This window comes from Stegostoma tigrinum, chromosome 3 (genome assembly GCF_030684315.1).
Source record: "Stegostoma tigrinum isolate sSteTig4 chromosome 3, sSteTig4.hap1, whole genome shotgun sequence".
NCBI classification, from domain to species: Eukaryota; Metazoa; Chordata; class Chondrichthyes; order Orectolobiformes; family Stegostomatidae; genus Stegostoma; species Stegostoma tigrinum.
The window spans coordinates 111,172,259-111,190,418 of record NC_081356.1 but is presented as its reverse complement, the minus strand read 5'-3'; the positions used below and the strand labels follow the sequence as shown (position 1 = coordinate 111,190,418).

Here is an 18,160-nt window from a genome sequence, read left to right as displayed (position 1 = left end):
AGACTATGTCCTTGTAATACTTATAGTTTAGACTGAGAATGCGGCAGCTCCAAAGTATTGTCTTCCAGTGTTAGATATTAAACGTATTACAGAAACGCTAAGTCCAGGTGACACTTTTAATTAGCATCTGATTAGAGTTGCTTAGCTGACCTGACAGGGAGTCAATTAGTGGGAACAATGTAATGGTCAAGATTGCTTGAAGCCATAATTGACAATTTTCATTCTATAACAGTGAATGACTTGCTGACAGAGTGCAATTTGTTGCCAGATATGTGGTATTACTGAATCAATGGACACACGATAAATGCAACTACTTCTAGCAAAGTCTCAAATTCAAACAGTTTCTGCCCCTAACAGAAAAATGGTAATTTACTCCTCCCACACTGTATGCCCACCATCAATTGATCAAAGATAATAAAATTTCAATTTTGTCTTCTTATGAGTGATTTACAGGCTTTGCCTGAGATATAGGATGATCCCAGCATCTTTCATGTTTCCTTTTATGTTGCTGACCCTGTATTGTCAATGACCTTTTAATCTCCCGCTATCGTGTATCAGTTCAAACCCTTTATAAAACCTATATATCTCCAACTTACATTCAGAGCCTATGGTTTTCCTAATTACCACTCCCCTGCTGCCTTTACACTCTCTTCAAGAGGTAACTGAGTGAAATACCATAACCCTTCCCCCCCCTAGAGCTCCATTCTCCCTCCAAGGTTTGTGATATTTCACACTTCTATCTTGATTTTCCACCTTTTGCTAACATCATTTCCCAAATGACCCAATCCAAGAAAGCTCACCTCCAGAATTGGATTTCTCACTTCCCCAGAACTTCACAGATTGTCCCCGATAAGAATCCCAAATATTAATTCCCAATGTCCTGCAATGTCTGCAGCCCACTGACTGGACTAACATGTCAGGCTCGCTCCAACTGAGCATGGCCCGGCTCCTGGACTGATGTGTCAGCAGCACCTTGACTGATGAGCCTGTAAGCTCCAGACTGATTACACTCGACCTTCAGAACTCACAGTTGGAAAGATACAGATCCCAGACTCTGGTATGCCCGTGCGTCTGACTGATTGCAGTCAGTTGACTGAGTGGGATGGTCCATGACTATAGTCCAACTTGCCCCACATGGCCTTCCTCTGACTTTCAGATGGGCATTTGGTTGAAGCCCATGCAGTATGTTTGCATGCAAGCTGCTGGCCCTTGCTATATGTATGATGTTGAAGTAGCATGGTGCCATACAGCAACATGTCCACATGCTCGACTGTCCAGTATTCTGAACAGTCCATCCCCTATTCCCAATTCCTCCGCCTCCGCCGCATCTGCTCCCAGGCATTCCACTCCCGCACATCCCAGATGTCCAAGTTCTTCAAGGACCGCAACTTTCCCCCCACAGTGGTCGAGAACGCCCTTGACCGCTTCTCCCGCATTTCCCGCAACACATCCCTCACACCCCGCCCCCGCCACAACCGCCCAAAGAGGATCCCACTCGTTCTCACACACCACCCCACCAACCTCCGGATACAATGCATCATCCTCCGACACTTCCGCCATCTACAATCCGACCCCACCACACAAGATATTTTTCCATCCCCGCCTTTGTCTGCTTTCTGGAGAGACCACTCTCTCCGTGACTCCCTTGTTCGCTCCACACTGCCCTCCAACCCCACCACACCCGGCACCTTCCCCTGCAACCGCAGGAAATGCTACACTTGCCCCCAAAACTCCTCCCTCACCCCTATCCCAGGCCCCAAGATGACTTTCCAATTCACCAGGGAGGAAGAAGGGAGCGAACATCTGCCATTCATAGACTTCTTGGTGGAGCGCAGGACCAATGGGGAATTTCTGATAAAGATACACAAGAAGGTCACACAAACGGATCAAATCCTGAATTTCAACAGTAACCATCCCAACACCCACAAACGAAGTTGCTTGAAAGCACTACTTAAACAAGCGACAACACACTGCAGCAATCTGGAACTATGCCGAAGAAGAAGAAGGTTGATGTGGTGTATATGAATTTCAGCAAGGCGTTCGATAAGGTTCCCCACAATAGGCTATTGTACAAAATGCGGAGGAATGGGATTGTGGGAGACATAGCAGTTTGGATCGGAAATTGGCTTGCTGAAAGAAGACAGAGGGCGGTAGTTGATGGAAAATGTTCATCCTGGAGAGCAGTTACTAGTGGTGTACCGCAAGGGTCGGTGTTGGGTCCACTGCTGTTTGACATTTTTATAAATGACCTGGATGAGGGTGTAGAAGGATGGGTTAGTAAATTTGCAGACGACACTAAGGTCGGTGGAGTTGTGGATAGTGACGAAGGATGCTGTAGGTTACAGAGAGACATAGATAAGCTGCAGAGCTGGGCTGAGAGGTGGCAAATGAAGTTTAATGCAGACAAGTGTGAGGTGATGCACTTTGGTAGGAGTAACCGGAAGGCAAAGTACAGGGCTAATGGTAAGATTCTTAGTAGTGTAGATGAGCAGACTCTTCTCGGTGTCCATGTACACAGATCCTTGAAAGTTGCCACCCAGGTTGACAGGGCTGTTAAGAAGGCATACAGTGTTTTAGCTTTTATTAATAGAGGGGTCAAGTTCCGGAACCAAGAGGTTATGCTGCAGCTGTACAAAACTCTGGCGCGGCCGCACTTGGAGTGTTGTGTACAGTTCTGGTCACCGCATTATAAGAAGGATGTGGAAGCTTTGGAAAGGGTGCAGAGGAGATTTACTAGGATGTTGCCTGGTATGGAGGGAAGGTCTTACGAGGAAAGGCTGAGGGACTTGAGGCTGTTTTCATTAGAGAGAAGAAGGTTGAGAGGTGACTTAATTGAAACATATAAAATAATCAGAGGGTTAGATAGGGTGGATAGGGAGAGCCTTTTTCCTGGGATGGTGACGGCGAGCACAAGGGGGCATAGCTTTAAATTGAGGGGTGAAAGATACAGGACAGATGTCGGAGGTAGTTTCTTTATTTAGAGAGTAGTAAAGGAATGGAACCTGCAATGGTAGTAGATTTGCCAACTTTGGGTACGTTTAAGGCGTCATTGGATAAGCATATGGACGTACATGGAATAGTGTAGGTTAGATGGACTTGAGATCGGTATGACAGGTCGGCACAACATCGAGGGCCGAAGGGCCCTGTACTGTGCTGTAATGTTCTATGTTCTATGTTCTATATTAAGCAGAGGTTCACCTGCACATCTGCCAATGTGGTATACTGCATCCATTGTACCCGGTGTGGCTTCCTCTACATTGGGGAAACCAAGCGGAGGCTTGGGGACCGCTTTGTAGAATACCTCCGCTCAGTTCGCAATAAACAACTGCACCTCCCAGTCGCAAACCATTTCCACTCCCCCTCCCATTCTTTAGATGACATGTCCATCATGGGCCTCCTGCAGTGCCACAATGATGCCACCCGAAGGTTGCAGGAACAGCAACTCATATTCCGCTTGGGAACACTGCAGCCCAATGGTATCAATGTGGACTTCACCAGCTTCAAAATCTCCCCTTCCCCCACTGCATCCCAAAACCAGCCCAGCTCTTCCCCTTCCCGCACTGCATCCCAAAACCAGTCCAGCCTGTCTCTGCCTCCCTAACCTGTTCTTCCTCTCACCTATCCCTTGCTCCCACCCCAAGCCGCACCTCCATCTCCTACCTACTAACCTCATCCCACCTCCTTGACCTGTCTATCTTCCCTGGACTGACCTATCCCCTCCCTACCTCCCCACCTATACTCTCCTCTCCACCTATCTTCTTTTCTCTCCATCTTCGGTCCGCCTCCCCCTCTCTCCCTATTTATTCCAGAACCCTCACCCCATCCCCCTCTCTGATGAAGGGTCTAGGCCCGAAACATCAGCTTTTGTGCTCCTGAGATGCTGCTGGGCCTGCTGTGTTCATCCAGCCTCGCATTTTATTATCAGTGATAAGCTGCCTGCCTGTTTCTATGAGAAAGTAATGTGTGCCATGGAGGCTAGCGTCATCTAAGTAAGCTCAAAGTGAGTGGATGCTAACAAAGGAAGCTAAGAGCCATAAGATGCATCTTGTATATCAACTGCCTTACACAAAGTGACCTGGAAGAAGCACTCAGATCATAGGCACCCCTGAGCTCCAGCATGAAGTCGTGTTTAAGTGGTAAATGAATTTGCCTGAGAGCAGGTGAGGCTAGTCTTTTCCTGATGCCTGGATGAAGGGTTGAGGAGCACAGTGTACATTGAGTGTGCAAAAAGACAGAATTGGAGGAAAGCCCAGAACAGAAAGCAGAGAGCTGCAGCTGCAAAGTTAACAGCTACGAGTTTCATGTTGGGAATTGACACCAATTAGTTTCTCGGGCAAGGACTGGAGAACTGGGAGCTGCCAAATGAAGCAAGTTAGACTGTTAATCATTGGCAAACGAATGGACCTAAGCTAGTCTGGCTAGCCCTTCAGTTGAAGGAAAATTAAGGCTGAGAAACAAGCATTGACTTTGTCTGTCACTTCCAAATTGCATGAAAGAATTAAGAGGAAGGAAATACCTGTGGCTGGTGAAGATTGTGGGAGATAGTTTAATCATCTCACTACTCTTTGTGGGAATCGTGTTTCATCATTTTCTCATCAATACATTGATTCTGGTTTTAAATTTACAATCCACGCACATAAACTCCTTCATTAGTACAAAATGTTTATCAATCTTCTCAAAATCCTAAAAGCCTCAATCAATCACTTTCTACATTGCAGGTAATACAAACTGAGTTACTGGAATTCCTCCAAATATTTTAACTCTTGAAGGCCTGCTAATGTACTGGTGACTCTATGCTGAACTCCTTTCAAAGCTAATGTACCATTTCTAAGATGCAGCACCCAGAACAGCCTGTCTTACTTTAGACAGGTATGATCAGGGCTTTATACTGCTGCGCAAAACTCCCTCTTAATATTCTGACTCTTTAGAGACAAATGCTTACATTACCTTCCCTTTTGATTAGTTTTTGTGCCTGCTCACTTTATTTTTCTGATCGAGATAAATGTGCCCCTAAAATTCTTTGGATCCCCATTGTTCCTAGCTTTTGATCATCTAAACAATACTCAGACCTATTTTTTGTTGATCTAAAATGGATGACCTCACACTGTGCAATAAAAACAGAATAGTCATAGTGGGTGACTTTAACTTTCCTGGTATTGACTGGGACTCCCTCAGAGCAAAAGGCTTAGATGGGGTGGAATTTGTTAAGTGTGTCCAAGAGAGTTTCTTGAAACAGTGTGTGGTTAGTCCAACTAGAATAGGGGCCATACTGGACCTTGTACTGGCTAATGAACTAGGATAAGTCAGGACCTTGCCAGAAGATACTAAATTGAGAGAGGGCAAGTTATGTCAGCATTAGGCAGGAGTTAGGGAATGTTAATTGGGAGGAGCTGTTATCAGGCAAGTCCACATTTGACATGTGGGAACCATTCAAAGGTGCACTTGGGAGAGTTCAAGGCTGTAATATTCCAGTAAGGAGAAAGGACAAGGATGGCAAAGTAAGGGACCTTTGGATAACGAGGGAGGTTGTGAATTTAGTCAAAAGGAAAAAAAGAAGCATATGTTAGGTGTAGGAAGCTAAAATCGGACACAGCCCATGAGGAATACAAAAAAAGCAGGAAAACACTCAAGCAGGGAATTAGAAGAGCAACAAGGGGCCATGAAATGACCTTAGCAAGTAGAGTTAAAGAGAATCCCAAGGCATTCTATAGTTAGATTAAAAACAAGAGACAACCAGGGAGAAGGTAGGACCACTCAAAATTAAGGAGGGAATTCGTGCTTAGAGGCAGAGAATGTGGGTGTAAAGACTGTGACGAACATTACATTGAACAGATAGGGAGGAAACTGGCCGCAAGAGTACATTAACACCAACTAGCAACTAAAAGGCATGACCAGTTCTCACTTGTCTCCATACATACAGATAAGAAGGACCACCAGCTCAACTGGAACAACATCAGGATCCGAGGACAGCCAAACAGAGCCAAGCATGGGAATTTCAGGAGCTTGGTTCTCCAGCAAGAAGGTCATCAATAAACACATACAACTAGACTCTATATATACACCACTGCGAAGACAAGCTGGGAATGAGGTAACCAAATCCAATGGACCCCAGAGTTTAAACACCACGCAAGAAAACAACAGCGCTTCATCAGAAGGTGCACTGATGACGTTACCTAGCAGGGTCACAAAACCTTTGTAAACTGACGAACCAGCTTGGTGAGAGAACCAACCATAGCATCCACAACCCGAACTACAGATCTACTCAAGAACTTCAGAACGTGGGTGAGATTCCAAGTGAGTACTTTGCATTGGTATTCACCCATGAAAAAGATATGGAAGGTTTGAGATTTGTGTGGAGAATGCTAATATGCTAGGGCATTTTGAAATCAAGAAAGAAGTAGTGTTAAATAAAAACCAAAAGAACTGCAGATGCTGTAAATCAGGAACAAAAACAAAGTTGCTGGAAAAGCTCAGCAGGTCTGACAGCATCTGTGAAGGAGAAAACAGTTAATGATTCGGGTCCAGTGACCCTTCCTTAGAACTGATGGCGGCTGGGAAAACGTCAGTTTATTTGCAGAAAATAGGGAGGTGGGTGGGGTAGGGAGTAAGCGATAGGATAGAGCCCAAAGAGAGAGAAAGACGGTTGGACAGACAAAGGAGTTGCTAACGATCAGGCTGGGAGGGTGAATAGTTGTTAATAGGGACTGTTAGTGACTAACAACAGGGGGTTCTGTAGTGGCAGGCTATGTGGTAACAAGGTCTGGTGTGTGGAGTGGGGGGCTGTGACATGAGGGAGTTTAGGGCCTAAAATGATTGAACTCAGTACTGAATCCGGAGGACTGTAGGGTCCTCAAGCGGAAAATGAGGTGATGTTCCTCCAGCTTGCACTGGGCTGTGGTGTTGGAAGAAGTGGTGTTGGAGCATTAAGGTGGATAAATCCGCAGGATACTATGGTATCTACCCCAGGGCAATGAGAGAGGCAAGAGAGGAGATTGCTGCGCCTTGACCAATATTTTTGTATCCTTGCTCACCACTGGAGAGGTCCGGGAGGACTGGTGAGCAGCTAATGTTGTTCCTCTGTTCAAGAAGGGAAATAGAGATAATCTAGGAAACTATAGACCAGTGAGTCTCACATTGGTGATTGGGAAAGTGTTAGAGATAAGGTGTTAAGGATAAGATTTATGCACATTTGGAAAATCATGGCCTGATTAGGGACCATCAGCATGGCTTTGTGCAGGGCAGGTCATGTCTTACTAACTTGATTGAAATTTTCAAGGAGGTGACAAAGCTGATCGACGGTAGAACAGTGGATGTTGTTTATGTGGGTTTTCATAAGGCATGTGACAAGGTCCCTCATGGTAGGGTCATCTAGAAAATTAAGAATAATGGGATGCATGTGGATTCAGATTTGGCTTACCCATAGAAGGCAGTGGTTGGAAGAGTGTTTTTCAGCCTGGAGGTCTGTCACAGTTGGTGTTCAGCAAGGATCTGCACTGGGACAGTGCTGGGTCATATAATTGACTTAGGTGAAAATGTAAATGGGTGGGTAAGTTAGTTTGCAGATGATACAAAGATCGGTGGAGTTGTGGATAGTGTCAAAGGAAACCATGGGATATAGATCAATTACAGATATGAGTGGAGAAATGGCAGATGGATTAAGCTAGGGAAGTGGGAGGTGTTGCACTTTGGGACATCAAATGCTAAGCAGCAGTATAGTCAATGGCAGGATTCTGAACAACATTGATACACAGAAGGATCTTGGGTTTCAAGGGCCTAACTCCCTGAAAGTAGCCATGCAAGTAAGATAGGGTGGTAAAGAAGGCATATGTGTGCTTGCCTTTATTGATTGAGGAATTGAGTACAAGAGTCAGGGTGTCATGTTGCAGCTTTATAAGACTTTGGTTAGACCACATTTATAATATTCTGTTAATCCTGGTCACCACATTATAGGAAGGATATGGAGGCTTTGGAGGGAGAGAAAAAAAGATCTACCAGGATGCTGCATGGATTAGAGGGTATGAGTGGTGGAGGCTGAGGGGAAACTTGACAGAAGTCTATAACATTATGAGATGCATAGATAGAGTTGACAGTCAAAATCTTTTTCCCAGAGTTGAAATATCTAATATTAGGGGATATGCATTTTAGGTTAGAGGAGGAAAGTTCAAAGGAGACATGAGGAGCAAGTTTTTTACACAGACTGGTTGAAGTCTGGAACGTACTTTCAGGGTAGTGGTGAAGGCAGATACAATTGGGGCATTTAAGGGACTTTTAGATAAGCATATGAATATGCAAGGAATGGAGGGATATGGACTAATGGCAGGCAAAAGGAATTAGTTTCATTTGGTGTTATGTTTAGCACAACATTGTGGGCCAAAGGACCCCTTCTTGTGTTGTACACTCTATGTGCTATGTTCAAGTGAAGTGGCATCCATCTGTCACAATCTTGGATGTTCATGTAATGTATCATTTTCACTTCTTGTAATTTTCTGCTCTCATTTGCACTATTTACCATGCCATCAATGTTTGTGTATTTAACTTTGATATATGGATCTCCACTGCAATATCTGACTTATTAATATGGTGATAAGTCAAGCACATAACACGATGAGATACCATCAGCCATTTATTCAAATTTGAGTATGCACCCATTATCCCTACTCTCTGCTCCATTGCATAACCAAACTCTGAACTAGGTCAACAATGTGCTTTCAATTCCATGAGCTTTCCTTTCAGCTAAGATTTTCTTATGTAGACCTTATAAGAGCACCTTTTGGAAAAATATATAGGTTTCATCCATAGACAAATTGTCATTTTTGGCTTTGTTACTGCTTTAGTTCCTTCTCAAAAATTCAGTTAGATTTGTGATATATGATCTATCCTTTTACAAAACCCTGTTGGTTTTCTCTAATCAGTTTTATTACCTAATCGTTCAGTCACTTTGTTCTACAGTATAGATACCAGTAACCTCCTCACAGTGGAGGTTGGGTTAACAGGTATGTAGATTCCTGGCTTTTCATTTTCACTATTCTCAAACGCCAGAACTACATTTTCAACTTTCCAATTCAAGGGGCAACAGGAGGAACAGAGGCCATAGGCCCTGAGGCCATTTGTTCCCTGAGCCCCACAAGCCTGCTGACCTGGATGAAGTCGTCCAAGCCCTGACATGACTATAACAGAACCACAAGAGCCCCCCCGACAGACAGTCCTGCCCAGCACCCTAAATCAATTCCTGAGTCAAGAGAGCTCGAGAAGGCTCAGACTAAACCAGCTACATTTCCTTGACCTACTTCCTTCAAAATCCTGGAGTGAACTATCAGGTCCTGGTGATTTATTAGACTTCAGCATTTTTATTTATTCTAATATTGTTTCTGTGTTACATTAACTCCAGTAGTTTCCAGTCCTTGGTTGGTTTCCCTGGAAAGTCAGGTATGGTATCCTCTTTCGTCATCATGAAAACTTTCAAAAAGCAATTATTCAACAAGCCTTCTTCCCCTCAAGGCTGAAAATAAAACACCTTATACTATCAGTTCCTGAAGAAGCCTTCACCCTTCAGGATCAGACAGCTAAGTATCTTACGACGAAGCATCATCCTGTCTTGGGCCCATTGCAGTACTTGTGAATACCTCCAACATAAAAAGTTCAGAGCATAAAACCACATTTATTTCCATCTACAGACTGTCAACTTTTTTAAAGAACAAGTGCTTTAACAAAGGGGGAGAGGGCAGGAGAGAGGGGAGGGGGTCGGCGAGAGAACAGAGAGAGAGAGAGAGAGAGATCCATGTGATGACAAGGTATACGCACTGTGACAAAACCAAGTCAAATTAAACACCAGAGCATTGTATCATGGGGAACGTTTGCTCATTTGTTCTTTCACATGGCAGTGGGAAACAAGGTAATTTTAGAGCTCAAGATCATTTTTAGAGAAATGCAGTTGCACCCTCAATATACTGGGTGGCTTGGTATGGTCATGTGATCCCTACGTCTGCTTCAAGTGGCCGTGTGTGTAACTTGTTCTGACTATTAAATACATAACACATGGAATATGTGTCAGGGTGAAGAGCTAAAAATGTGTGGATCTTCAGAGCTGTTAAGAGAGCCAGCTAATTAAAGAAGGAAGCTAAAAGAACGATTGCAACTTTGAATTACCGGATGAATCAAAATAGCTGTGCATTTTTCCTCTCTGGGCTTTTGTGGATATGAAAAGAGATATAAGATAGAGATGAGGTTTTTGTACTCACAGTGGAAAAACGATGAAAAAAGCTATAGAATTAATGCGAAAACTTGAGGATATAGGAGATATCTGTGCTCAGAAAAGGTCGTCATGGCCTAGATCTCACCGAAGAGCAGAACGGCTAAACAGCAGAAACACTGAAAGGTTTAGAGGCACACTTTAAATCTCACATTAATATTATGTTTGAACAATATTTGTTCAACATTCTAGCTCATGGGAGACTATTGATCAGAATATAATTGCACTGATACAATCTTTCTAGTTCCTGAGAGTTAGGATAATTGAAAGGTGACCTCATCATAGATATGGTTGCCCTAAGCTTATGGGATCATGCTGCAAAACCTATTCTCAAGCAAGCGATCAACGTGCACAATAATCTGAGATTGTCTGATATCAGCTATAGTGTATGGATGAGACAATGAATAAGGTATATGCTGAGAAATATCCTAACCCAATGAGAATGAGAGACTAGGAAAAAGCAGTAAATTGTTGCAGAAAAGCTAGTAAAATGATCAAGGTTAGAGATAGAGGATGTAAATGGTGCAGAGAGCATCACACAACAGAAAAAGAAGTATGCCAGGCATGGGGAAAGCAGGGCTGCAAATGCAAAAAGGTGCTTGGAACACAAGTGTTTAGCTAGAAAGAAGCAAAGTGAGCCAGCAACAAATGATAATGACAATTGCTTTACATTACACAACAGGCTGGAAATATCCAATCTAAAGGTGATAAGTGGTTTGTGTCTATTATGATGATGACTCCTGTAGGATTAATAAATGTCAGATAAACAACAATACTTCATGAAATATTACCAGTTTCACACATCTGTGCAAAATGGCTCAAAATGGTGATCCATGAATGAAGCCTTCAAAGATGAGAGTGAGACTTAATAATGGAATGGCACTCATCCCATGAGGAAAAAATAAATTATGAGCCTAAAGTAATGGGAAGAATGAAGATCTGCAGTTCTAGAGAGTAGACATGAAACAAAATTCACTCATCTCAGTTACAGTCATAGAGTTGTATCACATGAAAATAGACCCTTCAGCCCAACTTGTCCTGGCCAACGAGATGTCCTAAATTAATCCAGTTCTATTTTCCAGCATTTGGCCCATAGCCCTCTAATCCCTTCCTACTTATATTCCCACCCAGATGCCTTTTAAATGTTGTAATTGTACCAGCATCCACCCCCTCCTCTGGCAGCTCATTCCATACATGTGCCCCACGCTGCATGAAAACGTTGCCCCTGAGATCCCTTTTAAATTGTTCCACTCTCATATTAAACCATTGCTCTCTAGTTTTGAACTCCCATGTCCTGAGGAAAAGAGTTTGATTATTCACCCTGTCCATGCGCCTCATGATTTTACAAACCTCTACAAAGGTCATACACGCTCCAGGGAAAATAGCCCCATTTTATTCAGCCTCTCCCTTTGGTTTAAATCTCCAATCTTGGCAACACACTTGTAAACCTTTTCTGAAGTCTTGGGTTTATACATACATTGCATTAAATGCTGCGTGATGCTGAGAAGAATTTTAGATGTATGTTTAGAGCAATTAAAGGTAATGGATTAAGAAAAGCATACAAGTTGTTAATAAAGCACAATTGCTTCATTGTCACATTTCAAAAGCATAGTGTGCTAATCTCTTAACTTGGTAATATGCACACCAGAGTCTGAGCTCAACACAAACACAAGGCTGTTGTTTAAACATTGTCTCAAGGGAATGCCACCCTGTTCGAGGTGATATCCTTTGAAACGTTGAGTCACATGGAAACTCTGCCAACTACCTTTAAATGTGGGTAAAATGATCAATTTCTGTGCTGGAATTTATTTTAATCCACCCATAGAATATGCTATCAATGTGAAGGTCAGCATTTATTGGGAAAGGGGGGTGGTAAGCTATTTTAGCCACACCATATGGACACATTCCAGCTATGAGTGAGGGAAGAGACTGGAGGAAGGGCAATATATTTCCAAGCGAGGATGATGACTGGTGAGTGGCTTGGAGGTGAACTTAGAGTTATTGAGCCAGAGCTGTATAGCATAGAAAGAGGCTGTTCAGTCCAACTCGTACATGCCAAACAGATATCCTAAATAAATCTAGTCCTGTTTGCCAGCATATGGCCCATATCATTCTAAACCCTTCCCTTTCACATATCTATCCAGATGCTTTTTAAATGTTGTAATTGCACCAGTTTCCACCACTTCCTCTGGTAGCTCGTTCCTTACATGTGCCATGCTCTGTGTGAAAAGGCTGCCCCTTTAGAAATCTTTCTGCTTTCACCTTAAACCTATGCCCGCTCTAGTTTTGGACTCCCAAACCCTGGGAAAAAGGCCTTGTCTATTTACCCTATAGATGCCCTTCATGAATTTTATAAACCTCTTTCAGGCCACCCCTCAACCTCCCACACTCCAGGGAAAATAGCCCCAGTCTATTCAGCCTCTCCCTACAGCTCAAACCCTCCAACTCTGGCAACATCCTTGTCAATCTTTTCTGAACCCTTTCAGAAAATCTGGTAGATCTCTGTGGTAAAGATTTCCACAAATTCACTTTCCTCTGTCTTAAATTGGCTACACTTTACTCTGAGGTTATGCCATCTGGTCCTGGACTCTCCCACAAGGGGAAATAACTTTTCTGCATCAACACTTATAAGACCCCTAAGAATCTTACATGTTTTAATAATGTTGCCTCTCATTTTTTCTAAACTAGAATGTGCATAGGCCTGATCAATCAACATCTCCTTGTAAAATGATGTCTTTATACTCTCTGATGAAGGGTCTAGGCCGGAAACGTTAGCTTTTGTGCTCCTGAGATGCTGCTTGGCCTGCTGTGTTCATCCAGCCTCACACTTTGTTATCTTTATACCAGGGATCAATCTGGTGATCCTTCTCTGGGCTACCACCAATACCATTAGATTTTTGCTTAAACAAGGGGATCAAAACTATCCACAGTATTCCAGCTGTGGTTTGATAAGGAACATGCAAAAGCAGAAATTGCTGGAGAAGTTCAGCAGGTCTCACAGCATCTGTAGCAAGAAAACAGAATTAACATTTCAATGGGTCAATAAACTCGAAGCATTAACTCTGCATTCTCTCCACAGATACTGCCAGCCCTGCTGAGTTTCTCCTGCAATTTCTGTTTTTGTGTGTTAGTGCTTTTTCTTTCTACTTTGCACGTTATTTTGATCCAAATAATTATTCAATTCCTTCTTGAATGTCCCATTGAACTTGCCTCTGCCACATTTCCAGTGCATTCCATATCCTAACTATTCATTGAGTGAAAACATCTTTGCAATGAGGTTTTGCTAAAATTATACCAGGCACTAACCAAACCATGAAAATTTTTTAAAAAGTACCGTGGAGGGGCTGGCAGTATCTGTGGAGAGAATGCAGAGTTAATGCTTCGAGTTTATTGACCCGTTGAAATATGAACTCTGTTTTCTTGCTACAGACGCTGTGAGATCTGCTGAGTTTCTCCAGCAATTTCTGTTTTAATGAGTTTCAAATCTCCACCCTCCACAGTTCTTTGTTTTACTTTCATGGTTTGATTAGTGCCTGGTATAGTTTTAGCAAAATACTCTTTTCACAAAATGCAAAGCTCTTTCACTGTTTTTGTACTCAGCTGAAGTTTTTTGGACAGTTGTGGACACCACATCATAGGAAAGATGTGAATGTATTGAGAGGGCACAGAAGCTGTATACGAAAATGGTTCAGGGATCAGAAATTTCAGTTATGAAGACAGAATGATGAAGTTTGGACAGTTTTCTTGAAAAGAAAAAGGTTGAAAAGAGATATGGTTTTCAAAATGAGGGGCTAGATAGAGTAGATAGGGAGAAATTGTTCCCACTTGTAGAGGGATCAAGAACCAACGGGCATAGATTAATGTGATTTGCAAAGATGTTTTCACTCAATGAATTGTTAGGATATGGAATGCACTGGAAATGTGGTGGAGGCAAGTTCATTGAGGCATTCAAGAAGGTATTGAATGATTATTTGGATCAAAATAATGTGCAAGGCAGAAAGAAAAAGCAAGAGATTTGCACTGGGTAATGGTGTTTATCTGAAGAGCTGATGCAGACATAATGGGCTGAATGGCCTTCTTCCGAGCCATAATACTTCTGTAGTTCTATGATTTGGGCTTGCTGGATCGATTCTTCTTGTTGGCAGTGCTTCAGATACTTTTGCAAATTATCTTAATTGGAATAGAAAAACTGAGGTAGGTCACTTAGCTCCTTGAGTTTGTTCTACTATCAACTTATCATTAGACATCAAAAAAGAGAAGTGGTTACAACACTGACCTCTGGAAGCGCCATTAATTACTTCTCTCCATTTTGAGAAATGACAGTTCTTCTCCCTGTTATATTTCCTTCAGTCAATTCTGTGTCCACACAAGCACCGTGTCTATAATTTCATAGACTTGAGTTTTGATAAGAAGGTAGTTCTATGGTGTCCTGTTGATTGCCTCCCAAGAGCCCATACATACATCAATCACAAGACCTTCATTAATCGGCTCAATTATTTGATCAATGAACTCAAAAATATCCTTAACAAGTTGGTTTTCATGTATTGTTTTTATTCATTCATGGGATGAGGGCATCACTGGCTAGGCCAGCATTTTTTGCCCATCCCTAATTTCCCAGAGAACAGTTAAAGTCAACCACATTCTTCTGGGTCTGGAGTCAAATATAGGCCAGATCAAGTAAGGATGACAGTTTCCTTCCTTGAAGGACAGTAATGAACCAGATGGGTTTTTCCTGACCATCAACAATGGCTTCATGATCATCATTAGACTCCTAATTCCAGATTTCTTTTTAAACCAAATTCAAATTCCAAAATCTGCTGTGGCAGGATTTGAACCCTGGACATTGTTTGGTTTGCTGGAATAATAGCCCAGCACTATTACCATTGGGCCATCACATCCACAAGGGAGGTACCCCACATGTTTCCAAATGCCAAGTGATTTTGTCCTGGATTTCTGACTCTAAATATTTCCCACCACCAGTGTTAGGCTGGCTGAGCACTACCAGCACTTTCAGTAGCTTCCCTTAACTCAATTTATTTATTTTATCCTATCCAATTTTCCACAAACTTCTTATTTACAGTGACAATGATCCATATGCCTCTGTCTCAGTCTTTTTGATCTGTTCATCTGTGCTTACTATGATCTGCCTGTACTGCTCGTAAACAAAGCACTTCACTGTACTTTGGTACATGTGGCAGTCAATCAATCAATCAAATCTTTCATGAATACTGATGCAAAATATTGTTTTCGTACTCTAGCTTGCCTCTACAGGAATTTCATAGAATCCTGACAGTGTGGACGGAAGCCATTCAGCCGATCAAGTCTGCACCAACTCTCCAAACAGGATCCCACCCAGCCCCAGCCCCACATTTATGCGGTTAATCCACCTAGCCTATGCATCCCTGAGCACTATAGGCAATTGCAGTATGGCCAATCTGCCTAATCTACACATCTTTGAACCGTGGGAGGAAACCAGAGCCCCCAGAAGAAGCCCATGCAGACGCAGGGAGAATGTGCACACAGACAGCCACCTAAAGCTGGAATTGAACCTGGCTCCCTAGTGCTGTGAGGCAGTATTGTCAATCTCTGAGCCACTAAAGGGTTTTCTCCTTTGTTGTTTTTAATTCACTGTACCCTTCCTTTGACTATCTTTTTACTATAACTGTAATAGTATTGTGGTTTCATCTTAATGTCAAATGTTCATCTGGTCCCCTATAGACCCTTTGTTGTTTTTATTTCCTTTCCAGTTTTCCCTGTACTTTTTGTACTCCGTCTAGTTCTTTCATTTATAAATCTGGTGCATGTCCTTTCACTGTTACACTTTTATCTCTATAACTTCAGCCATCCTGGAATTCAGGCTTTAGGATGCTGTTCTTTTTCCTCCCATTGACTGTGTCCATCCTTTCCTGAAATATTCCTCGTTGGACTCACATTTACTGTTTCACCTGCCAATCTGCCTAGGCCAGACCACTTTTCAACTCACTGGAATTAACCCTCCTCTACTTTGAATATTTTCATGCCTGGGTTTCCTTCTTCCATTTCCACAACTGTTCTAAATGTAACAATTTTGTCACTACTATTTTCCAAATGCTCGCCGTTGATACGTTGCCCAAAATCAAATCCAACACTGTTCCTTTCCCCATTGGGCTGTAATTGTACACAGCAGGAAAGCTGTTATGTACACATTTTAAGCATTCTTTCACTTTATACTTTACAATGACATTTTTCTCAACAGTTTCAAGTTCACAGCATTTGCAAATTTCCAACTCATGTATATATTAGTTTGCTCAAAATAACTCAATTCAATTCAAATAGCAACTCAACTCAACTTAAAATAAAAATGTATCTTTGGAGACGAAATCCAAATGAACTCACCTCCTGCATATTTTTAGTGTGTAGGTGGTAGTATTTGTATAGTGTTTTCCAGGGCTCCATGCACAGTTCAAGCCTCTTTCAATTTCTTTAACATAGTAGCATTGCAGGTTGTGTGGTCCATCTGATGTCAGGGAATAAACACATGCTTTATAACAGTGTACAGTGAAATTATTTTTCACTGCAACCAATTCTTCAAGTTTGAGACTGTTTGCAAAAAGGTGCTAAACACATCTCCAAAGAACAACGGATATATATATAAGCCTGGAACTCACAGTGAGCAAAGCTATTATATAATGCTTCAGCAAGAACATTTAAAATTCTATCCACTGTATTTTGAAAGAACAACAGCTGTACTTACTTAGTGCTTTTAATGCAGCAAAGCATCCCAAAGCACTTAACAGTAGCACTAACAAACAAAGTTTGACACTGAACCACATAAGAAGAAATGAGTCAGATGAACTAAAGTTTGACCAAAGAGGCATATTTGAAGGAACAGAAAGAGAGAGAAATATTTAGGAAGGAAATTTCAGAGTCTGGGCCTTGGCAGCTGAAAACATAGATTGAACTGGTGCAGCAATTAAATATCAAGGATACTGAACAGCTCAGAATTGGAGGAGTGCAGTTATTCTGGTGAGAGAGGCCATGGACAGATTTGTAAACAATGATGGGAATTTTAAAAATTGAAGCATTGCTTAACCAGGAGCCAAAGTACATCAGAGATAATGGGAACTGCAGATGCTGGACAATCCGTGATAACAAGGTGTGCAGCTGGATGAACACAGCAGGCCAAGCAGCATCTCAGGAGCACACAAGCTGACATTTCAGGCCTAGACCCTTCATCAGAAAAAGTAGATCAGTTATGACAGTTGTGATTGGTTATCAAGACTTAGCATGACCTGTGTAATGGGCAGCAGTGCATTAGATGGATTCTTGCTTATGGAGGGCAGTAATGGGAAAATAGTCAAGAGTGGATTGAAATAATCAGATCAAAATTGCATTGATGATGGTTTAAGCAATGAATGAACTATGGTGAGGTAGAGTTAGACAAAATTACTGAAGTTAAAATTAATGCTTTAGCAATGGCATTGGTACATGGTCCAAAGTTCATCTCAGGATCAAATGCCTTACATAGAATAGTAGTGATGAAAAGATTTCCACGCTATATTTCATAAAGTAATCACAACTGATCTTTTTGAGAAGTAAACAAAATACCCATTGGCATTTTATTCAGTTGTATTAGATAAAGGTTATGTTTTCCATTTGAGCACTGCCACTCAGAGCATTAAGCACTGGCAGCACGTATTGGCTGCCTAGACATAAGTTTAATTTAATGGTTGGCAGATCACGGTTTGTTTGCGCTTGCTTTCCCAATATGGCCTCCCTCCCAACAAATGAGATTCACCGCTGAAAGTGTACCGATGCGTTTTTCTCCTTATTCTGTTCAAGTTTCCTAGTAGTATATGTACAACACTATTTAATTTAGAACAAAATTTTACTTTCACCCATTATCTTACCCTCATTATCTCTTAATCAGCT

The 18,160-nt window shown here is 42.1% G+C and overlaps 1 protein-coding gene across 1 annotated transcript in view; it reads right to left on the bottom strand.

The window, feature by feature from the left end:
* Positions 1-18,160, bottom strand: part of LOC125451259 (interleukin-31 receptor subunit alpha-like) — a 95,595-nt gene that overhangs the window by 61,617 nt on the left and 15,818 nt on the right. The window contains exon 3 of the mRNA XM_048528197.2: positions 16,625-16,745. Coding sequence (XP_048384154.2) covers positions 16,625-16,745 — 121 coding nt within the window. The remainder of the gene's footprint in view (positions 1-16,624; positions 16,746-18,160) is intronic.